The sequence below is a fragment of the Pelmatolapia mariae genome, linkage group LG23 (assembly GCF_036321145.2).
Source record: "Pelmatolapia mariae isolate MD_Pm_ZW linkage group LG23, Pm_UMD_F_2, whole genome shotgun sequence".
Lineage (NCBI taxonomy): Eukaryota > Metazoa > Chordata > Actinopteri > Cichliformes > Cichlidae > Pelmatolapia > Pelmatolapia mariae.
In genome coordinates this window covers 19,700,526-19,725,476 of record NC_086246.1, presented here as the reverse complement: position 1 = coordinate 19,725,476, position 24,951 = coordinate 19,700,526, and the positions used below count along the sequence as shown (strand labels likewise).

Sequence of the window (24,951 nt, the reverse complement as noted above, 5' to 3'; positions counted from 1 at the left end):
ACCACCGCCTCTGTTCAAATATGGTCGCTTACAGTGGACATAGATGGCCTCTTTCACTCCTCTTTCAAACCATCTGTCCTCTCTGTCCAAAATGTGAACATTGGCATCCTCGAAAGAGTGACCTTTATCCTTAAGATGCAGATGGACTGCTGAGTCTTGTCCCGTGGAGGTGGCTCTTCTATGTTGTGCCATGCGCTTGTGAAGTGGCTGTTTGGTCTCTCCAATGTAGAGGTCTGGGCATTCCTCGCTGCACTGTACAGCATACACCACGTTGTTAAGTCTGTGTTTTGGAGTTTTGTCTTTCGGGTGAACCAGTTTCTGTCTGAGTGTGTTGCTGGGTCTGAAGTACACTGGGATGTCGTGCTTGGAGAAAACTCTCCTGAGTTTCTCTGATACACCAGCTACATAGGGGATGACAACGTTGTTGCGTCTGTCTTTCTTATCCTCCCTCGCTGGTGTCTGATCTTCTTTTCTGTGCATCTTTGCTGACTTTATGAACGCCCAGTTGGGATAACCGCATGTTTTGAGTCCTTCCTTTACATGTGTGTGTTCCTTCTTTTTCCCTTCAGGCTTAGAGGGAACATGTTCTGCCCGGTGGTGTAGGGTCCTGATTACTCCAAGTTTGTGTTCCAGAGGGTAATGGGAGTCAAAGAGGAGGTACTGGTCCGTGTGTGTGGGCTTCCGGTAAACTTCAATGTTGAGGTTGCCGTTTTCTTCAATGTGCACAGCGCAGTCTAGGAAGGGCAAGCAGTTGTCCTTTGTGTCTTCCCTGGTGAACTTGATGTTTTTATCCACGGCGTTAATGTGCGCATTGAAGGATTCCACTTCTTGTGTTTTGATTTTGACCCAGGTGTCGTCTACATATCTGTACCAGTGGCTGGGTACTCTCCCTTTAAAAGAGCCAAGAGCCTTTCTTTCCACTTCCTCCATGTAAAGGTTGGCTACAATAGGTGACACGGGGGAGCCCATGGCACAGCCATGTTTTTGTCTGTAGAAACCCTCGTTGTACTTGAAATATGTAGTGGTGAGGCAGAGGTCTAACAGTGTGCAGATCTGATCGGGTGTGAAGTTGGTCCTGTCCTCCAAGGAGTTGTCTTCTTGTAATCGTTTTCTGACAGTCTCCACTGCCTCCGTGGTGGGTATGCAAGTGAAGAGGGAGACTACATCAAAGGACACCATGGTTTCATCTGGATCCAGGGTAAGTTTCTCGACCTTGTCGGTGAAGTCGGTGGAGTTCTTGATGTGGTGTGGGGTGTTCCCCACCAGAGGTGCAAGGATGGTAGCAAGGTGTTTCGCAATGTTATAAGTGGCTGAGTTTATGCTACTGACTATGGGTCTGAGAGGGACACCTTCCTTGTGGATCTTAGGAAGTCCATAAATGCAGGGTATGGCACCCCCTGGATAAAGGCGGTGATATGTGAGGCGGTCGATGATTTTGTCCCTTTCAAGGTCTTGAAGGCAAGCTATAACTTTCTTTTTGTAGCTGCTTGTGGGGTCTCGCTTTAAGGCTTCGTAGGTATTGTTGTCACTGAGGAGAGTAGTGATCTTTGTGTGGTAATCCGTTGTGTTTAGGACTACGGTGCACCTTCCCTTATCCGCTGGTAATATAGTGATGTTGTGGTCGGCCATTTGACCTTAGAACTGAAGAAGCTTCTCGGATGAGAGGTGAAACGTCTTCAAGCAACTTTAACAAGTCCAGACGCTTTTCTTTCCAAGCTCCTTAGACTATTCTTGGTGTAGCTCATCTCGGAGGACCATCTTTCTGATGTTTTTGTGGTTGATCGTCTTCATTCTGGAGACTCGTTGTTGGATGTCTGTCTTTGTGATGTTGTCTGGTTCTTGTTCTGATAGGTTGCTGTGGACTTGTTCTTAGGTCCACCAGCCAAGTGAGACTGGTGTCATGTGATGCGTCTTTCTCCCAAATGCTCTTCCACTATTGCTCAGTCTCAGCTCTGGGTGGGCATGTCTTATAGCTGTTGATCTCTTGCAGCTGAAAGCAAACCCTCAATGGGCCTTTGGGGAAGAGGCCATTTAATCTCTTGGCCTTTGCTACTCTGGTGTATTTTTTCAGCCCAGTGGTCAGAGCTGTCAACCATTGTTTAGCAGTTTCTAGACCCTCAGTTACAAACATCTTTTTTGTGTCTGTTATTCATCTAGGACCCATCTCTCATGACACACGTTCTGTATGTTAGTTAACTGATTAACATCCTTCCAAAACTTCCCTAATTTTGTCTTCCAGCCTTCTTCTCAATGTATCCCTTTTCTACATTTATTCTTGATTTCATACCTAAGTGCTTCCAATGATTAGTGTGGCAGCAAATGCAGAATCCAATAGCTCATATATGAGCTTACTTGTTTTAGTGGTAGTGGTAGTGAGGATGATCGGTGGTGCTGTTCTCTTTAAGCTCCAAGCATCTCCTCAGATGGTCCTTTGTGAGTGAGCTGGGGGACTTGGGACTAGCATAGTAGCGTTGCATGAATTCTACTGTATGTTCTCAGTCCTTGTACATGTATGTCTCATTCCAGTAGCCTAATACCTTGTCAAACTGGGCATTGTCTAAACCTTTATGGCTTTTACTTTTCAAATCTAAAACTCTAAATTCATCGGGTGGACTCGCTTTTAGGTAGTGGCATTCATCCGCAGATATCTTACAGGTAATAAGAATGTGAAAAAAATGTAAAAATTATGAGCTGCACTAAAACACTGGCTGGTAATCACAAAGACCATTATATCAGATGATAGCTTATGGCTTTACAGATTACCTGAATGATAATTTGGTCTCAATTAATGCAAAGGTTAAACCACATAGTGCTAATTAAAACTGTAGTTAAAGACATTTGACATTTGAATGTTACTGTAAATGCTAAGAATGCAGTGACTGTGTTACAGTTAACTCTGTTCCTTTTTGTTGTCATGCATTGCTGATTAACATAAAAGGCTTAATATTTCACTTGAAGTCTGTGGTTACATTCAGCTGTATTTTCTTTTTTTTTGACCTGAACTTCACACATCAGCGTGTATGAAAATATGTCAGCTGACAGGTGGTGACGTTCATTGTGGGAGCATTATGTCAAACTCCACAGATGTGTGTGTCTATTTTTTTTCTTTTTTCCCCTCTTCTCTGGCTTTGAACAGCAATAGTGTTATCCAGAATATTACATAAAAATTAAACAAATCTGTCTTTAAATGTCTATGCAGACTACCTGCTACATTACCTTTTGCCTTTAAGCCAGGTTTGCCTTGTGGCAGAGGCGTTTCAACCTTCAGTGAGCTCAGTGGGCAAAAGGTAACAATACCTTACCGTGGAAAACTTTTCTTTGCAGAAAGATTCGACCTCAAGTGCAAGGTGTATATATATAAATGGCATATAAATGGATAGGAAAATTAAACTTTTAAATAGTGAGAGCTGTAATTTAATGGAAAAAATAGAAACTGCTAAGAAAAAAGGTTTTTCTGACCTTTATTATTATGTTACATGTGATATTGAGCTGGCTGCAGTTCTCAAACTGAGAAGTTTCATTTGTGCATAAAGGTGAACACAATGAACCACACAAAGGAAGATAGAGAACTTGTGTTTAGCTGCTCCACCACATGAAAACCAGCTCCAACCATAGCATAGAACATTTCAGATGGAGTAACCCTGTCCGACCAACTACAGACTGTGACAGTAAAGAACAGTGACCACAAATTCAACACGAGCAGCAACATAACTCTGAAAGTATCTCCCGATTGGAGTGGACACAGTGATAGTGTGTTGAACTTTTGAAAGATGGGAGAGAAGAAGGAGATGATGCTTTTGTGTTTACCAGATGAGAAGGAGAAGAAAGGAGGAGGAAGAAGAGAGACGTATGCATGAGTCATTTTATGGTATTGTGTTTATGTGTGACACTGCATCCCAGCATGTCAAACTGTTTCTGGTAAGTGAACATGCACAGATAGTTCCTCCTGCTCATGAAGTTTGCAGCTGAAATTCCAGGAGACTATTTCCAAATTATGTTTACCGACAGGAAGTTAAAGAGTAAAATAATGGGACAGAATTTCCAATGACAGCCAGCCGATGGTTCTTTAGTCAGTGATGCAAATAGGAAGTTCCTCTGGGTATCTGGTTCTATAGCGAGGTGTCAGCTTCCTTGAAAGCTCCTAGCAGTGCATGAGGTTCAAATGCTCACTGACTCAAAGTGTGTCATTCATTCACCACAGTCTTACCAAAGGGTTACTTAGGTATAAACTATAATTTGATGTCCAATTTAACCCACGAAAGCACACTGCTGTCTTTTTCGTTGTGTTAATGACTTTCTTTTTCTGAATTTCCTTTTCCCCACCCCTCGACAAAACCCACTGCACAGTGCAGCACGTAAAGTTTTATGACTACTGCATTTTAATTTTGTGTTCATCTTCCACAAAACAACCAGAGTCATTGAGCAGCTTTCAAAACACAGTACAATAAAAGTAACATCTTTTTTAAATTTATATTGTTTACCCAATTTTACATTTTTTTAACAAATGTCCTTCTGCACGGGTCAGGAGACATTGAGCCGTACAGCAACTTCATAAAAAAATAAATTTTACTTTATTTAACCAAACAAAATAAAAAGACTCTAAACTGAATATTAATAATTCAAATATGTTAACAGAAAAAAAAAACATTTCAGAAGGTTCTTGTAGGACTGCAATAGTGTCATCACCCTTTTTATAACATTGAGAAGATTGGTTTGGCATATTGTCCACAAGGTGGCGTTATTTCTCGTGAATTTTTTACATGCACTATTATTAATCTAGAAGTAATGTGTGTGACAAACATAGCGCTGATCAGAATCAGCTGATTTAAAATGCATTAATATATTTTAAGTAAACTCATGCAGTCTATAAATCAGCTGAAATAGTTGAAAAAATATATATTTTTGTCATCATTCATTTAGCATTTTGTAGTTTTTATGTAAATATTTTCTCATAAACTGCAGTGATCATTAACTTTTATGTGTGTGTGTGTGTGTGTGTGTGTGTGTGTGTGTGTGTGTGTGTGTGTGTGTGTGTGTGTTTGTATTGTTTCCAATACAGAAGCGATAACTGTGAGTTCAGATTTTACATATAAGTAAAATAAAACAGTCAACAATAATTCGCCAATTTCACTTCCCTTTTCTTTATGCACTGCATGTCTTTCGTGTAATTTTGCTGTTATCGCATCAGTAAGTGCCAGTAAAAACAGAGAAACTGAGCTGAGTCATCTCTGGACAAGCATCACAGACTGGCACACAGTTCAACAGTGTCAGCAGCTTTCTTTAAATCAACATAAGTATATTATTACTCTGACTTTGATGCTCAGTTATTTAAAGCGGTGCTTTTTCATCATGTTCTGCAGAGCTAGTTCATGCTGTGCAAATCATGAGAGATCAGGCTTTCAGTCACTCAAGTAAATCATTCAGGAAGCTTGGATGTCTTTACAGAAACATGAGTTGCAGTGTGGCAGCAAATAGAACAGAGATGAATACGTTAAATGACCATATTTGTCTTGGCTCAGTTGTGAAGGTTTTCCTCAAGCAGGAAGTTTTTTTTTTACTCCCTCAGGATGTTAATTCATCACTCTGGAAAAACCTGACCTGGCACAGCCATGACCCCGTGAGTGCAGGGTTATGGGCAGACGCAGATATGAGATACTTGTAACGGAGTAGCATCATTTAAAAAGAAAAGGTCACTTTTGATTTTTGAGACATTTGAAAATTGAAAACAGTTTATAAAGAATGTGATAATATTGAGATTTCCTTGATGTCCTCAGGATGTACTGGAAATCACTTGACAAATAATTAAAGTTTGGAGGTGTTGAAAAATTGCATAAATTTTCTTTAAATGGAGTCAAGAGAAATAATTGTTTTTCTGTTTTTCTTGTTTTTTAAACATGTGTTTGAAGTGTGAAGATGCCGTCCTGTCTCCTCAGTTATGTCTACTTCACTGGACAGTTCATCTACAAGTCCAATTTTTAATGTAAGCATTTTTAGAAGTTCGATTTCTCAAGAGTTTGATACCCAACTAAGAATTTCAACTTGGCTCTGCCTAGTTTTTATTACATATTTATCTATTATTATTTATTTATTTATTTATTTATTTTATTCAGTGGGGTAAAAAAAAAAACAAAAAAAAAAACTTCCATATGGTTTCCTGGATGTGTCTTTTATCTCTCCTCTGCCTGTGTGAATGCATGCATGGGTGTTACAGTGGTGGGTGTGGTTTCAGGAAGCCCAGTATTACCTGTTCTCCTTCTTCAGTTAGTGCAGCCCTTAAACTTAGCTCCCAACCACCACTCCTTGCCAAGTTGTTTTTCTATGCATGCAGAGACTTGTTGGAAAGCCTGCTAAATAGTTACCTTTATACACGCTTGACCCACCCTCACTCTGCTTGCTTTTGCTTTACTAATTACTCAGTCTGAAGCTTCCAGTACTGAAGCGCAATCCTGGTAAAAGAGAGTTTTTCTCATGACTGTTTAGTACTGTGCCCAAGTGCCACTCAGCCTGTGTACCTGCTTCGAGAAACACCTGAAAACACTGAAAACACTGTTACCTGCAACAGTCATCTTGAGGTTTCATTTCGTTAAATGTGTTACACTTTTCAACTTTCACCCACATTTGAGTCTTCATGGTAACTTTGACACATCTGACCTTTTCAGACTCGGTCAGTGTGACGCTGAGGATCAGTTTATTGTTCAGGATCAGAAGAAGCGCTAGCCTGCTTTTTCAGTCATATGCATGTTGCATTAATATGTCAGAGGGGGTTAAAAATACTGTAAATTAGGGAAGTGGTCATAATTTGTTTTGGGTTTTTTTTGTTTTTATAATGTGGTAAGCTGTGTTTCTCCAAAGGAGGACCCAGCTAAAGTCAATCATGTGTGTTTGTGTTGCAGGATCATTTTGGCTGACAGGCAGGCAGACTTTGAAAAAAAGTGTTATTTCCCCCCTCATATTGTTAGTAACAGGGTATGAGGTAAGTTAATCTATGGTTTACATTATTTCATGAGGTCTGCAGCTGTTTGAGTGCATGTGTGATTTTTTTTTATCGCCTTGTCTAGTCAAATATAGTTCCCTCTTCGGAAAAGGGCACATGCTAAAATTGAACTTCTCTCTCTTTTTTTGTTTTTTTTAAACGTAGATCCTGTCATACGTTCTCACTGACAGTGCACAGATGTTCATGATGGCATTTCCTGTATATTGCCCTGAGCTGGACTGATGCACCTAAATATAGGCTTGCTCTTGGTCAGACCCTCAGGCTGGGATTAGCTGTTTCTTGATGCACACTTTTCTTTACTGTTAAGTGAAACACATTTTTAAAAAATTGACTTTTTAGATATTTTACATGCATATGCAACTTATGAAAGAACAGTCATTTATAGCTGCACTTTTAAATGTGGCTTACTTAGAATTTTGATGAAAAGTAGAAGTAGATCAGACTTGCTTATGAAACCAGAGTGTCTGCACAATAACAGTAATTTCTTTTCTTACACCTGAAGTGAGGATGTTAGAAATCCTTTGTTTTTCCCCTTGTCTGGCTTTCCCCTGCTGCTTTGGTTTAATATTCCCTTTCTAACCAACATAGAGGAACTGTGAGGTCAGGAATCTGAAAGCCCCTCCTTCTGTGCAGTGAGAGTTGCATAAACAGAAGACATTAACGATCATTAAAAGTGATTGTCTCAGCGTAATTAACGGAAACGTGTCAGCTATCCTGATTGGAGGAGCAAACTCAGCATCTTACTGCACGTGACAACCGCTACGTTCTCTCATGTTCATGCAAATTACCGTAACCGTGACTCAGTTGTCAAAAGGTCATTTATCAAACCTGTGAGGCTAGAAAGGTCATTTAGTAAGAAGCTGGGCTTCTGCTTTCTACATAGATGAAAGTGAAAGTTAGAGGAAGCTTAAAGATGTCTACATAACCACCAGAATCTGCTGCAACATTAAATGTATCAGTAGATTTATCTTTACTGAACGCTCGTTGCAGTCATTATTTAACATAAACACTGGATGCCTTTACTGCTTCAAAGTGGGTGAAATCAAATCAAACTGTTGCTTTGCAGCTGAGAGCCAGGGTGATGAGATAAGTCAGAAAACGAGAGAAGAATCGTCTGCAAGTAAGATAAATAATACTGCTTCTAATGATAATCACACAGTTCCTGCCTGTGCTCCCACTGCTGTATTGCAGGAGTTTGGTATCAGAGGTACTTCCCTGTTTTCCTCCTACAGTAAGTCCCTGATTTCAAAATCTCTGCACTCTATTCTGTGTCATAAATCAGAAGTATGAGTGCAATCTCATCTGTATAATCCTAATGACTCATAAAGCAGTCATGGAATAGTTTCCTGGAATCTTCAGAATGAAACTGATAAATTATCTCAAGCTCACTCTGCAGTACCAAGACATTTTTTAAATATGTTTGTTATCTGTATGAGGATCTTTTGTGGTTTCAATCCCTGCCGTACCTGGTATTCACCTACACTGGAGGAACCCCTGCCCTGTGAATAGCAGCTAGGTTCTTTCCTGTGGTGTGACAATGTTTAAGAAACTTCCCTCTATCCTCTATTGTTTTATAGACAAGATGTCAGAAGGAGACGTTGACAGTTTGTTTTATGGGTAATGTGCCGTCAGAGGCTCATTAGGAAGATGGAAACAATCTGAAGTGCGTTCCTGCTGATGTATCACTGAAACATTCTGCAAAGATCTATGCACAAAAAATATAAGAGTCATTGTTTCAATTTGCAGTAACAGGGAAGTCTGTTTAACATTTCCTTAAGATAAAACCACATCACAATAGTTTCAGGATTACACAAGTGCATTGTCCTCAGGGTGTGACTTACTGCACTGTGGTAAATTGGGTAACACCAGGTAACACCGAACGTCATAAAAGACCTCATAAAAGTAAAGAAAACAGGAATGTGTTATTTTTCTTTTGTTGAAGTGACACGTGATTTATAAAGAAATACAACCTTTGCAGCACAAACATGTTTGGCATAATGCTGAGGCTGAAATTGAGCTCATTAAGACTTAACACAAGGCTGGCGTGAAGCATCCGTTGACAGAGTGCAATAATTGTTTTTGCTGATTATTTTCTGTTTAGCAAAAAGCCAGAAATAAAATATGCTCCTAAAATCCTGTTTTATGCTTTTTCTTTTGTTCCACGGTACCTTACATACCTACTGCCCCCTCATCTGGGCAAACTTCCCCAGCACAGGTTTGGACGTCAATTGAAAGCATATTTGTCAAAAACCACACGAATACTTACCATCAGCCTTCAGTAACACATAACAACAAAACTACAAATGGTTTGGGGACTTCTGCTTTTGGGGTTTTCTTATTTTCTTTTGACCATTTGAGATTACTGGAGATGTTGTAAACAGAGAAGAGAAAAGTGGTACGCCGACAAATACATGACTTCCTTACAGTAGTCATGTAAGTGTGAGTCACTGCCTTTTTAAGTGAAGTTAAAATATCTGAGGCTTGATTCAGCAAGAATTTGGCGCAAAACAGCCATCCCACTAGAAACTCTTTTTTTTTTTTTAACAATTATGTCTTTGCCAGTATGTTACTGACATCATTTCTGAGTGTGTCAGAGGAACTGGAATCCAAATGTGTGATGATGGCTTAATCTGTGGTACTCAAAACCTCAAGTACTTTTTTCTTTCTCTCTCTCACACATACACGACTTCATGTTGAGTTTACTCTTTGGTTTCATATCTTAGTGAGGATATCTAACTGACACAATGCTTTCCCTAGCTGCTTACCCTAACCCTAAACATCAAAAATGAATGTCTAATCCTAACCCTTAGCCTAAACCTAACCATAACCTAATTGCCAACCTGTCACTAAAACCACATTTTGAGTCTCGAAAATGCCTTCAAACTCACAGGGACAGGTGTTTTGTCCCCATAAGGGCTGTTGGTCCTCACAGGTACAGTAACGTTCAAATTTTTGGTCCCACAAGACACCTGAGGTGAACCTTTGTAGAGCCTGTGATGTGTCCAGGGACAGCTAATAGAGAGATAATGTGGACAAAATTTTGTATTGTCAGCATATGCTATAAGACTGACACACGGTTTGATATAAAATCAATTCATATAACTGGAGTTATTAGCCAAGTTTATTTTGTGGAGTCCAGTACATACACAGTGAATCACAGATATCCTGCCACTTTAAGAGGAAAAGAAAACTAATTTAATGGTTCCAGTATGATCTGTGTAACACTGATAGAACTCTTTTTAATGGGATGTTTTGGAAACATCAGATAAGCCCAACCATCCCGAAGAGGGTATGACTGAGGGGACAGGTAGAGAATAGTCTTAACAGGGTTGACAGCACTCCATACTGTACATAAATGCCACTTGTTTTGCACAATATCCAACTGCTGACCTCTGTATATTTTATTTTATTTTACATATATATATATATGTATATATATATATTTAGTATACATTTCAGTAATGTGCATACATTCTTGTATTTGTACATATATTTATTCTTATAATTCTCAAATTCCTATTCTTATATTTTGCTTGTTCTTATGTTGTTGCATTTTGCACACCTCTGTTGCTTGTGAAGCTTGCACACAAGAATTTCATTCGCATGTGCTATACCAGTGTACCTGAACATGTGATGTGACAATAGAAGTGATTTGATTTGATTTAAATTACATTATTTATTTCTAGTGTAAAAATATAACATGCAGGCAATTGACATTTAGAATATATCTGCGTAATTTAGCCTGTCAAGACACATAGCCTATAATGTGCATCAGAAATCTGAGTTGTAGACTGTTATGGATGATGATGATGATCATGATGATGATGATGATGAAATCTGTGCATGAAATCCTTGGATCCATTCTCAGACCCTATACTGGTGTAGAGGGTCCTGGGTTCGTCCTGATGTACGACAATTCCTGGATTCATGACAAGTATGCAAGAAGTTCCTGGAGGATGAAGGAATTGATACCACTGCTTGGTCCCCCTGCTCACCTGACCTAAATCCAGTATAACACCTCCGGGACATTGTCTCTGTTCATCTCCCAGGAATAACTCATGCTTTTGTCTAATTTTGTCTCCCATAGTTTGTGTTTTGTGCTGCTTGTTCTTGCTGTAGATGACTGTTCCTCTCTATGTTGTGGTTTTGCGCCCAAGTTTTAAGGTTTGTGTTTCTTTTTGTGATTCTTCTATTATTGTGCTTTGAGTTGCTATTTTTTTTCTTGCAGATATTCACGGTCGGTTTCTTTGCGTATATCCTTGGGCTATCCCTAGTTTTAGTTTTGCTATCTATTTTAGTTCTCAGTTATAGTTTGCTTATATTCCCTGATTCCGTTTGTTCTGGCTCCCCCATGTTTCCTGTATCTTGCTATCTTTATAAAATGTTATTTGTTTCCTGTTTTATTTTGGTAGCGTTTGTCTCACATGTTTAGTAATCAGTTGTATTTCCCCTAGTCTTTTTTCCATGATTGTTGATACCTGTGTGTTCTCCATATGTGTATTCATTTCCCCTAAGTGGCGCTTGCTTAAAAGACACCCTCTAATCTGTTTTGTTGGTGGATTAGTCATCTGTCATGGTGTGTTGCCAGTAAGTTTTTTGATCACATGACTCTTCTGGATTCCACGGCTTTAGCTTCCTGTTGGACTATGTTATCTTCAAAGCATTCACTTAAGTTTTCCTTTAAATCTGTGTGTGTTGAAGACTGCATTTGGGGGTTCTCCTCCTCATTTCATGACACCCTGATTCTGGTTGTTCTTCCTGTTAAATGGGAGCTCTTCCTTCCTACTCTCGCCATATGCTTGCTCATAGAGGATCATCAAATTATTGAATTAAATTAAATTCAATTAAATTTTATTTATATAGCGCCAAATCACAACAGTCGCCTCAAGGCGCTTAAGGAGTTCTCTTTCTAATATCTCTGTATAGCTTCTCAGTCATGGTAATCTTGAGAGCTTAAAAAATGCAACTGGATGTGTTTAGGTTTTTGAAGATGTGTTATCTCTTTTTCAAGAAGCTTCTTTAGTTCTGCAACAACTGGTGGAGAGTCACAGTTTATTAAACCCCCGGTGTGGGCTGTCTTGAGGGTCATCAACCCACTAGTCATCATATGACTCTTCAGATGAGCCAAGATGTAAAAAAGGTGTGGTTCATTCCTGTCATTGGGGCACATAGTCTTATGTTGGAGAAAGCCTTAAAAAATGGGGTTTTCAGTATCAGGATACACGTTTTTGCTTTTTCTGTGATTTCTTTTGCCAACATGATGACTGCTACCTGCTTAGTCCTGCAGAAACAAGTACAAAATTCTCAGAGGCCCAAGATAAGGAAGAGTGAATGAAAAATAATGTGCCAAAGAGATATCCAAAAATTTCCTAGGCGAGACTTATCAAAGGTCAAACGTTGTTCTCTAGAGTCCTTTATGCTGATCATAGACATAGTCCCTTTATTGCACGATGATTTACAGTTTGCCAGCTTCTGTTAACGTTTTTATTATAAACATTCATACAAAATGGAGCCCATAGTCTAGAAGGTCTTCCAGAAGGATTTCCAGCTTAGTTTAATAATGACTTTTGGAAACCCCTCTTTGACGTGAGAACAAAGACGGGCAAACTGGTCACGGAGCCTATCACAGCTGTTAGAGTGAATTGTTAAATGTTTGTCATTTTTATGCTTACCATCCATTTCTACATTGTTTAACTGTGAGGCTGAAGTGTTTTATCACAGGCAACATCCTTGTGGAGGTCTGTTTGATGTTTGGTAGAACTTCCTGCCCTTTGTATGGTTTCACTGTGTTACCTATGGTAAACCATACATTGGGTGTGGGGGAGACTACCCCCTTTATGACCAAAGATGTTCCTCCTGCTTTTATGTTTTATGACCCTTTGATCAGCAGGAGGACACACACACACACACACACACACACACACACACACACACACACACACACACACACACACACACACACACACACACACACACACACACACATTCTTACTTACATGCAGAAGTTCACACATATACACACAATGTCTTAGAAACTATGTGGGCGTTACTTTTTGTGTGAACTGTCTCTCAATAAAAGGCAGCGAGAGGAGGCCATCGTTGGGGTCATTCGTGATGAGCTAAGATACCAACGAGGCCTCCCTTGCGCAAGTAATCGATCGAACGCTGTTGCCTTGTTTTTCTTTCATGGGAATAAGTCCTGGATACAGCGGGGTCTGAGTTTAGACCCAACAACAGCTGTCTTAGGGCAACAGGTAACCAGTCTGTTGTAGGGCTAACACATAGAGACAGACAACCATTTATACATATGGGCAATTTAGAATCGACAATGAACCTAACAGCACTAACTGCATGTCTTTGGGAGGAAGCCAGAGTACCCAGTGAGAAACATGGGAAGAACATGAAAACTCCACACAGAGAGAGCCTGGCTTGATTGTGGACTTGAACTCAACCGTGCTAATCAATGTGCCACGGTGCTGCCTGAAAAAAATATGATTATATTGGCAAATTAATGGGACGAAATGGAATATCAAACAGAATGAATGCAATGAAAATGTGTCAATTAATGTACATTTATTTGCATTAATCAAGTATTTCTTCAAAAAAGTTTTAGGCACACCATGGCTTGACTACATTTTTTTCATATCTTGCAAAAATATATCAAACCACCAATCACTGCCTCATTTATGAGAAGCTTATAAGCTGAAATACAACCAGAAGCCTATATCATGCGTTTGTCTTACCTCAAAGGGTTTCATGTGGGTCTACACGCAGTCAGGAAATCCCCTGTTACAGTTTCATTTTGAGCAGCATAAATGGCCAGTACAGGGACAAAACGAAAGTGTTGATTACACAGCAGTGAAGCAAAGATGATGTTCCTCCTCCTGATTGTTTTTTGTTTATTCAAAGGTAAGTCTCTCTAAACGCAACTCCTTTATATTATTATTTGCTATTATTATATTAATCATAATAATATGATATACATTTTTACAACCCTGCCTTTTTGTGGTTTTATGATCCAGATCATATTAATTTTACTTTTAATATGCAGAGGGAAATGTATTATACCATTTAAAGAGTTCTACCTGGATTTTAAAGTAAAAATGCAAAAACAAAAAAACAGTGCGAGTTGTAATTTGGTGAAATTTACAGTTTATATAGGAGATTAACTGTCAGGTCTGTTCCTTTTTACTGTACTGCATTACTGAGTAGCATAAAAGCTTTTTTTCCTATCGAGTCTGCACTTACTTACATTCAGCTTCCATTATTTTCAGCCTCGGCTTCACTCAGTCTACATGGAGACACAACAGCTGAGTACGGCAGTGATGCGCACTACAAGTGCGCGCTGTCAAACTCCACAGGTGCGCTTGTTTGTTTTTTTAATTATTATTATTATGAATTCTATCATTCAGTTGTTGTCCTCGCCCAGATCCTAATCTCTGAGCTGCTAATGTTATCCAGAACATTAGTTAAATATTGACACACTCTATGCAGGGTGCTTACTGGATTACCTTTTGGCATTTACCGGTAGGTGTGCTGCAGGTCACTTGGCAAAGGTTCGTCAAGGGGACAGTGGAGAACATGGCAACATACAGCGAGCGCTTTGGAATAGACGTAAACACGCCCTACCGTGGAAAAGTGCTCGTTACGAAAGAGTCTTTCAGCCCTTCGGCGATCAAACTGACGAATCTCACATGGGAGGATGAGAGTTGTTTAGTCTGCGCCTTTAACATCTTTCCTGGCGGCTCGAAAAGAAGTCAGATTTGCCTCAAAGTGCAAGGTAGATTGCTGCAAACCCATTCATATGAACGGACATTATAAGTAACCTCTTAAATTGAGAGAGCCGTTATGTTAAAAAAAATAGTCAGCTTTTTTCTTTCTTTTTTTTTCTTTTCTGTGTTACTTGTGACATTAAGCTGGCTGCAGTTCTCAAACTGATCAATATTTCATTTTTCCGTAAAGGGATATCAAAGGTGAACACAATGCACCACGCAAAGCAAGATGGAGAAGTTGTGTTTAGCTGCTCCGCCACAGGCAAACCAGCTCCCACCATAGAGTGGAACCTTTCAGATGGAGCCACAATCGCAGACCAACCACAGACAGTGACAGTAAAAAACAGCGACCACACGTTCAACACTAGCAGCAACATAACTGTGAAAGTACCTCCCGGTTGGAGTGGACACGCGGCTTGTGTGCTGAACCGTGGAAAAATAGGAGAGAGGGAAGAGAGGATCGCTTTCTCCTCCTCTGCATTGGAGGACGTGGATGACCCGAGAGGTATGCACAAGTCGTTTTATGTAACCGCATTTATGTATAACACTGGCGTAATGCTTGGCAACAAAATATTCCTAATAAATTAACACGCGCTGGGAGTTAATTCTAATCATCTGATTCAAGCGTAGGTGGAGTTTGCAGGGAAAAAGACTTCCATGAAACTATTACTAAATATCTAAATATCGGGAAGTGAAGAGTGAAATTATGAGACAGAGTTTTGAGTGACACCTTGGCTGTGGTCGTTTAGAAAATGATGCAGGTAGGAAGTCCCTGTGGTGATCTGGTCCCAGCTTCCTGGAACGTTCCCAGCAGAGTGCGCACTGACTGAAAGTGATGTCATTCCTCCACCACAGCCTGACCAGAGTGTGATATTGGGATGCAAATCTTGCTTAAACAGGTTTTGTTTTCAATTCGGTGCTAATCAAACAAAGACAGAATACTGTTTGTGATTAACAGCTAACGGGAAAATTCAGACTCACTAAACTGCGTCATTTTTGTTTGTTTATTTGTTTGTTTTTGACCGCAAGGTACCAGCATCGGTGTTCCTTTTTTCACTTATCAGGAACGCAGGAATTCCCTGAAATTCCAAGTCATGTTAAATTCATTTCCTGATGACTTGGGACAAACAGTGTGACAATGTAGCAGACAAGGAGTGTCACACTAGAAAATTAACAAACAAAAGTGACTAAGAGCAGACTGAGTGAATGCTATGCTGTGAGTCAGCTGATGCTTTCAGTACGGCGATGACGCCAGTTTCGCTTCTGGCTTCAGCTAGGAGTTAAAAAAAAAAAAAAACACGTCACGATACAGTGAGCGGTGCTGATGAGCTGTAGCTCTCTGGGGAGGTCATCTGACGGATGATGGACATTAGTTGTTTGGCTTTAACAGTAAATGTGTGACCGTGTAAATCCCCACCCCACCCCCTTTTCCTCTTTCAGAGAAGCGTCAGTCATTTTGTTTCTGGAACAAACTAACCAGGTGCTCTTTCTCTCCAGGGACAGGACCGTCTCCGTCAGCGATCACACTGATCTGCATTACTATAATTGTTTGCTGTATAGCTGTTGCAGTGTATGTGATTAAAAGGTGAGTTTTTTGTGCTGTTTTATAACATCTTAGAGAGTTACTTAACAGATGAGCCGGCTGATAAACTGTTTTCTTTGTATTTTCTCTTTCTTTCTAGGAATTCTAGGAATCACAACCAGGGCGAAGGATCATGCTGCATGCATGCATAACCAATGTTAGACTTTCTAGCTGCCCCTTTTGCGATGCAAGCATTAAAAACACCTTTCTTTGCATATGAAGTGTGAATTAAGGTCATGCATTGGCAGGTAGCTCTAAACTTTCACATCAGTGGACCTGTCCATTGACATTTCTTGTGAACTGCGCTACTCAGCACTTTAATGTCATGGAGCTTTGAGCAAAACATGTTTCATCCGACTCTGAATGTAAAAAAAAAAAGATAAATACACAAATATCATGGAGAATAAGCGGTGCAAAGCCACAAGGATTTGATAGGAATATAGCTTTCGTTTTTTCGGAATTGCATGCAGAACCTTTAAGCAGTAAACCGGAGTGTTTTTCAACAAAAGTTTGTGTGTGTGTGTGTGTGTGTGTGTGTGTGTGTGTGTGTGTGTGTGTGTGTGTGTGTGTGTGTGTGTGTGTGTGGTCACTGGAAGTAAGGAAATACCCTGTAGGCGGTATTACACTGGGGCTGTGCTGCTATCTAGTGGTCCTATCAGGGAATACAGGGAAGCACATGCAGACGGATGCAGGGTCCACATGGCTCACATGAAGCAACTCAAGGAAACGTTCCTAGCAAATCTGAGCAAATACCTCAACAAAATAAATTCTATGTTTAGATGTTATTCACTGCGTCCATATAGTAAATGTGTACTTTCAGTTTGGCACTTTTCTGGCAGCTTGCACTCTAGTGTTTGTACTATTATTAAATATTATTTTTAGTGATACAGTGCAGTCAGTATGCAAATGTGCTGGCATTTAGCTTAAATACATTTCATTTACATTTAAGCTACATGCCAGTTTTAGCTGTGGTAAAATGAATGCGAGTTAGTCCCAGTCTTTATTATGTGGTATTAACCTGTGGTGTGGTTATTCTAAATGTTTGCACTGATATATCTTTAATAATTTATTTTCAAATATTATTTATTGTTGAACTAATTAAATGTGTCTAAACTGTGTGTCTGATTTCATTTGTACAATATTTTTTTCATTTTTTGATGCGGTGATAAAAAAGATCTTGTTTTTTCTTTTTTAAAAATATTGCTTGAAAGGGCTCTGGTTGGGCTGAAAATATACTGTAATTTCTGACATCTAGCTTCTTTGGGATCCTTGTGATAAACCTACAATTTGCAAACCAAAACAAGGATTTTTCTTTTTCTTTACTTACCTGTCATAAAGACTTTCAGTCCAGGTTAAACATAATTTGTTGAAACACATACAGATCTAGAAAGGAAACAATGTTTGTGTTAACATCATTAACACAAAAACTGATCATTATGATTAGGAGAAGTAATTGTAGTAGCCGTAGTAATAATGGTAGTAGTGGCAGAATCCTCCCTTAGTTACGCTGCAATAGCTCTAGGCGTGTGTTGTGTTTCTCCTTTTTCCCTATTTATGTGTTTATACACCTCTCTGCATTTAATCATTAGTTATTATTAATCCCTGGCTCTCTTGCACAGTGTGTCTTTTGTCCTGTCTCTCTCATCTCACTCCCAACCAGTCACAGCAGGTGGCTGTCCCTCCCTGAGCCTGGTTCTGCCAGCAGTTCCTGTTAAAAGGGAGTTTTTATTTCTCACTGTTGCCAAGTACTTGGTCAAAGGGGCCATATGAATGTTGGGGTTTTTTTTTTTCTTTAAACTGAGTTTAGTAATAGTAGAAGTATTTAGTCAATCATATAGTACTTTGGGTGGACTATACCACTAAAATGGAAGGGGAAAACCAGGCTGACACATATTTTAAACTGGGAATAAGACTGTGCTTGTCAAATACTAGCCTTTGTTTATTATATAATAATATTCACATATTATCTTTTTGTCTTAGGGTTTTTACTTAGTTGTTAGTTTATGTGTTTCCGTGGCTGACCTGATGAACAATTTACCTGAAACTGAGTTCAGTACAATTTGAATTTTTGGCGGCACAGTATGAAACTATGATGCTACATCATGGAGTTACACATTACGTTAATTCTGTTTTTATATTTTGGAGTCCTTGACAAATATGAGAAGTTGTATCTTAATAAAACAAATGTGTATATGACGATATGGGAGTTAGGTATTTTAGTTATAGATGGGAAAGTTTTAATTTTTTAGTGATGATCATCAAGGTGAGCTGGCATGTTAGAGAGTTTAATGGTGCAGCCTTGTACAGTATAAACATATATTTTCTCACCTCTTAGCAGAGGTGTGGTGTAATTTGTTTAAATAGGCCTCACTCAAGGAATAGCCTGCATTAGCGGGTTTGAGTTGTTAATTTCTAATGCCATGTAACCAAAGTAGTAAACTTGAACATATTACTCCGATTGGTGGTGATATATCAATAATGCGCGAATGTAGCAACAGCAAGTTCATTGTGGGAATAAACACTTTCTACCAAGAGTAGCAAAAATTAGCAGATCAAAAACAAGCAAAGCTAATGGTAGAAGAACAGAAGAGAAGGACAGAAATACTATAGTGAAGGTGCAACTTTTACACATGTGTTTTCTCTACAGAAATGAGACATATCAATGAGAGGAAACAGTCTTGTTGAGCACCAGAAATATGCGGGGTACATATTGAGATGACAGGAGTGACTACAACAACGCTACCACCTGATATAAGTCTTGTGTCTGTCTCAAGGCAGCATCTGACCTCTGTATAAGCTCTTTCCCTCATGTGCACCATCACTGTGTTGTTTTACTATTTCACTGTTTAGAGATTCCCAAATGATCCTTCAAAGATCTGCAGGTTTTTGTCTCTATGGAACCTGAGCAAATTCTTGCAACAGTGTCAAGGTCCTTGCTAAAAAGTCCTCCTGCCAGGGCGTGCGTTACCTGCATGGGAGGAGCATGGCTCCCCCAGGGGCCAATAGTCAATCAGAGTGCACACCCGTCCTCTCCTTGCTGTGGCAATTAAAAGTATAGTCGGAGAGTAACGCTGCTGCAGGCAAGTTATGGACTTGGATTGAATCGGACTAAGGCGGGTGTTGTGCCAAAACGTGATTGTCTTCCAAAAACTGATTTCCGGTATTTGCCAATTTTTAAGTGGACAAAAGGGAGCTGATTGATTATAATGTAAGTGCAATAACACAGTTACAAAGATACTTGAGAAACAGGTAAATCTTTAATTTTGTATATAACCCCTTTGTAATACCTGTTCACCAAAGTCTATTTAGCAACATATGTAACGATTTTACACATAAAAAACACACGGAAACATTGGAAATCAGTTTTTGGCACAACACGTGCAAGTGTGCGTTCATAGACCCAGTAAGTCACATTGGGAACGTATTTTATTTCTGTTGCTGTTATGTATCAATGTAAACAGCTGTTACTATTGCCTTGTGTGTTAGCAGCTATGCTGTAGGAATAAAGTAAGCAGTAGCCTGGCTCCACAGGATATTCCTTATTTATAAGTTGTTTCAGTTGTTGTCGAGAGTTAATGTTCACAAAGATTTTACCTGATGGAGTTACTAAGTTAGCATACGAGTTTGTTCTTGTTTATAAAGCCTGCGTAAACCTGGCGGCCTTTGAGTGAGCAATTGTGTCCACTAGAGGGTGGTGTTGACTCATAAATGAGGGAATTGGCTTAAATTGATTATGATTCTGTGTTTATGCCATCCTGTTACGTTATTATGATAAGCTCTTTTTCTGGTTCTGTTCATTTGTAATCTGGTATGGTGTTCTCTGTAATACTGAAGTGTGAGAAATGCTAAACATTATATTATTTCTTATTTGTATTAATTTCAGACACACATCCTTACTTGCCAACGAGAGTGTGTTTGATGTGGGCTCATGGTAAATAAAGTTCTTCCACTCTGACATCATTCCCCGTCTCTGACCGGACGTTAGTACCAGCGAACAGTACAGAATCACGTTTCAGAGATAGTGGTCCAGGGCGTCCGCTATAACAGTCTTCCTTGAGCTCTGTCACCACTGCCTGGTTAAAAAATTCAATGACTCAATCAATCTGTTGCTGCTTCATAGGTTTTCAGGTTAATATTTCCTTCTCGACTCTCTTTTTCTTTAAGGAATCAGGATTTCAGTCATCATACCTTGTCTGTGTTGTTGATCATCAGCTGCTCTCATCTCTGTCGAGCTTAGAAAGAAATCTCAGGATAAGTACTTCTCTTAAAATTGCTTATGTACCTTTTTTTTTATCAGCTAATTCAGATGATAATAGTTTGCGATGATCACTCTTTATCATCCTTTGATTTACACCTATAAAGATAAATCATTCCTTTTGAGTCTCTGATAAGTTGTGACATTTGAAATTTTTTAAACTTATTTCTGGAGCTTCTTTTATTCTTCTATTTCCTTTCTAATCTGGTGTGAATTGCAAATATCAGGCAAACTCTTGATTGTGCAATATCAACAGTGTTTTATTTTATTTCATTTTATTTTATTTTAACAATTCAGGACACTTTCTGTCAGTTGAAAATCAGCTCTAAAAGCAGACAGCTTTTAGTTATTTGCTTGTTACTGTTGTTACTTGAAAATGTTTTTTCAGTTTTTACATCATGGGTGAGGGAACTTGACTGCTAAAAAAGCGGCAGTTCCTTTTACTTTAATTAATATTATGAAGAAGTTGAGTTCAGTAGTTGAATTATATTCAAGGCTTCATTCAACAATACTGTGTAACACACGTGTGTTAGGCAGGTTGTATAGAAAAACGTGGTCAGATTCATGCTTCTGATTGGCAGGTGACACTTGGTTGCACTTTCAGTTAGCATTCAGCTTTGTGTTCTGTAACTACAGGGGTTCAACAAACAATGGCCATGCATCATACTGATGTCTTCGGAAGTTTATTTTTCTCTCTCTCTTATTTTCTTCAGTCATTGTGAAAACTGAAGAAAACACAAAGTTTACAACGCAAATATCTCTGACCGTATCAAAGTCTCTCATCTTAGTGTCCATAAACAGTCTTGAGCTAAAAAAATGCAATATAATGGATATCACTGAAAATGTCCTCTTACTGCCAGTGTAAAACATGTATACAACATTATATACACAATATATATGAAAACCATTACTGTGTGCGCCTCTTGGACAACATGCAGAATAACATTACTGTTGTGACTTTAGCTACATATGTAGCTCTGTGTCCATGCTCTGACCCTCAATGCCATGGTTCTGCTCTCATCTAAACTCTGGTCATGTGACCATTACAAACTCTACCTCAAACAAACCTTACAGCATTTAAAACCAACACATTTGACAAACTCTTAATTTGTAATCACATATTTTAGACAAGTTTTTAATCATTGCTACCCTTTTTATCATCTTATCCAATAATTTTTTTAACCCTTTCCTACAAATAAATGAACTAATTTAAACATGAATGTATCACACAAACATATAAAGCAAACACTTATATTTAAGTGTTTCGGGGACAGTTACATCCTCTTTACATTATTCAGCATTCCTTAAGCATTATTACAGCAGAATGAAAAACCTTGATTCATCAACATAAACCTTTATGTTTATTTGTAGCAGATAGTGCACTTGACTGACAAATGGAAGAGCCATGCTTTGTAGCCAATAGTGAACACAAAGTGTTCACTATTGGCTAGTTAACACAAAACTCTTCAGACACTATTCAGAAGAGTCAAGTTGCCAGAGCGTTTGCCTAAATGTGTAAATCTTAAGTCAGTAACACCAGTCAAATGAAAAAACTCAAAAATGTACTGAATCATTATCCTGCTCCCTTGGTGGTCCTCAGTAGCTACAGCATTGTAACGATAGAAAAAGTAATTAAGTAGATTGCCAGTCACTGAAAAAATGTAACAGCGTGAGCAACACAGTTTATTTTAGCGCTGTTATTCCCATCACTGTTGACCGTATCCTTCATTATTTGTTTATAAAATCACACCAGTGTTTCTTGTTAGGAATTGTTGGTATAATGTTTTACTCATTTTATATTTAATTTAAAAACATACAAACAATTACAATATCATTTACATTGTATTGCTTAGCAAAATAAATAAAATTATATGGAAAAACAGCTGATTGTTTTGTGTGTACTCCTTTACCCATTTGTTTGTTTGTGGTAATTTCGATGATTTAAAAGCAGAAGAAAGCAAACAATTTGAGACTTGTACAAATATCCTTGGCTTCTATGGCGTACACCACCAGCCTAAAACGAAAGTGAAAGTAAATTTTTTTATGTGTTTTTCCACTTTTATGAATAGGGGACAATCAGGAGTTGGGTGCTGTAAAATTGCTTTCATCAATGTAAAAAATCTATACTACACTATCAGATTAGTTGCTTGTTAAACATCCGAGTGGATCCCAGGCTTTGTCATGTGTTAATAATAAGCGGGATCTCTGCTTACATTACGGCTTTTACATATACACCCCTTAAAATCCTAGACAGAGGCTGAGTGACAGTTCTCTTTGTTATATTATTTTTTACAGGAAAATCTGTGATTTTTAGATCAGAGACATTTTATAAATTGTACAACATAACACCAAATGAAACTGAAAATCATTTTTGTACATTTATTATACTTGTAGAATATATATATACTGGAAGTGATGGGTATACAAGTCTGGCCTAAGTCTTCGGTCAGAAAGACTGCAGCAGTCCAGGAGTTTAGTTCACTGTCTTTTATGAAGCTTCACAGAAGAACTGGTTACAGCAGGGCTTGCCATGATAAATCCAACTGTGATACAGCCAGATATGCACTTATAATTGTGGCAGATGCAGTATAGGTGACTATAAGCATGGTTTTCTGGAAACAGAAACAGGTAATACTATAATTAGCAGGGTCAAAGATAACTAAGCAACAATCAGAACATATCATCTACTCAGACAGAGCAATATTTTACAATGTCCACAAGGGGTCGCCGTAAGACCAGAAGTTGGCTAAATAGCACATATCTTCCCAGTTGCTAGTACTAAGGCAAGAATGTGGCAAGCTAACAACAGTTAAACTAAACAATAAACAACAGAAAAATCCTTTAACCGCGGGATGTAATCATTGGAGGAGATTCTGGCCACTGGTATTAACTTAGTGCAAATTAATTAAATAAGTAAATAAACCTACTAACGTGATATCAGTGTACCGGGGCATAACTTTAGCTTTAACATGCACAAACAACTATAACTATTATCATACCAGTTAACCTGTCAAAGGTAATAACACTTACAGTTTCATTAACGCACACGGAATCACACAAACTGCGTTACAACTGCCATCCTCTGCCGCTGCGCCTTTCGTCTCTCACTCTCCCTCTGCGTGATGCGCACATGATCACTGATGCGCTCATTTGGGTGCGTTTGATTCTGGCCTCTAGACATCCTGAGGGCGAGTCAGCAGGGAATTTGCACAATACTAAACACTTGTCACAGTTATTACTGTATACTAGTCATTAATGATATGTAAAGCTTACCAAAATCAACATTTTCTTGATTTTGTATTATGATATTTCCTGATCCTTCACAGAGCTGCATGACCCTGTTGTTGATGTCAGACAGTCAAACTCTACCGAAGAGTGGGTTGTTTCCTGTTCAGCCACTGGTCGACCTGCTCCCACTGTAACACTCAGTGTCTCACAACAAGACCTCAACTTCTCACAGTACAACACTGTCAGTGTGTCCAACACCAACTCTACATTCACTGTCACCACTACAGCTGTGCTCTCAGGTTCACGTAAACACAGCGCACAGGTGAGATGTGCAGCAGGAGTGCTCTCTGCTCCTCACAGAGAGGTGATGGTGATGATTCCTGAGGTCCAAAAGACTTCTGCAAATGTTGGTAAGAAACTCTAAAAGTTGCAGACTGACGAGTAATTTATCATGCTAAAGTTTGTGTTCATTTTTCAAGATTTAATGTTAGGTAGATGTTAGTCATTGCATCTGTACTGGTGGCCTGTGGTTGTGCAGCAGTCATCGCTGTCCTGCTTAAGAAAAACTCCCAGAGCAGGTATTCTTCTCAAACAGTATCTGTAGTGCCTGAAATCATGTATCTTAATCTACACATAAAGGTGTGCATAGTGTAAGAGTCAATAAACCTTTCAGGCTCTCACAAATGGACCTTGAGATGAGTAAGACACCTAAAAGCAGAGACACTCACAAGTAAGTCACTCTTTATCCTTTTCTGTACTTGCAAAGTTATTCATTGCACATGTCCAGCATCCCACTGTTTAAAGCTATTGATTTGTTCATAAAACATACCATACAATATTAATGTATTGATGAAAATTATGAGTGAAAACATGTTTTATCTTTGTTTTAAGGGGTAGAGGACATTTATTGAATAGCGATCTCAGACAACAAACTTCTCTTCAGAAAAAGAATGTTGACCAATGTTGAACCTGAAAAAACTGAAGCTTGAGACACAAGTACTGTCACAATGGGATACACTCGACCATCCTTCCTGCCCAGATCAGAATACCGCTCACTGACGAGTCACAATTGGAAATATATCTCGAGTAGGTTTCTCTTTATAGAGTTAATTATTTATTT

General features: G+C 38.8%; 1 protein-coding gene across 1 annotated transcript; it reads left to right on the top strand.

Moving 5' to 3' along the window:
- The first annotated feature begins 12,251 nt into the window (after window positions 1-12,251).
- On the top strand, window positions 12,252-17,390 carry LOC134621174 (OX-2 membrane glycoprotein-like). The gene is made up of 6 exons (XM_063467610.1): window positions 12,252-12,287; window positions 14,253-14,355; window positions 14,526-14,774; window positions 14,957-15,271; window positions 16,264-16,351; window positions 16,449-17,390. The coding sequence occupies exons 1-6, from the start codon at window positions 12,252-12,254 to the stop codon at window positions 16,498-16,500; spliced, it is 843 nt and encodes a 280-aa protein (XP_063323680.1). The 3' UTR covers window positions 16,501-17,390.
- The last annotated feature ends 7,561 nt before the right edge of the window (window positions 17,391-24,951 follow it).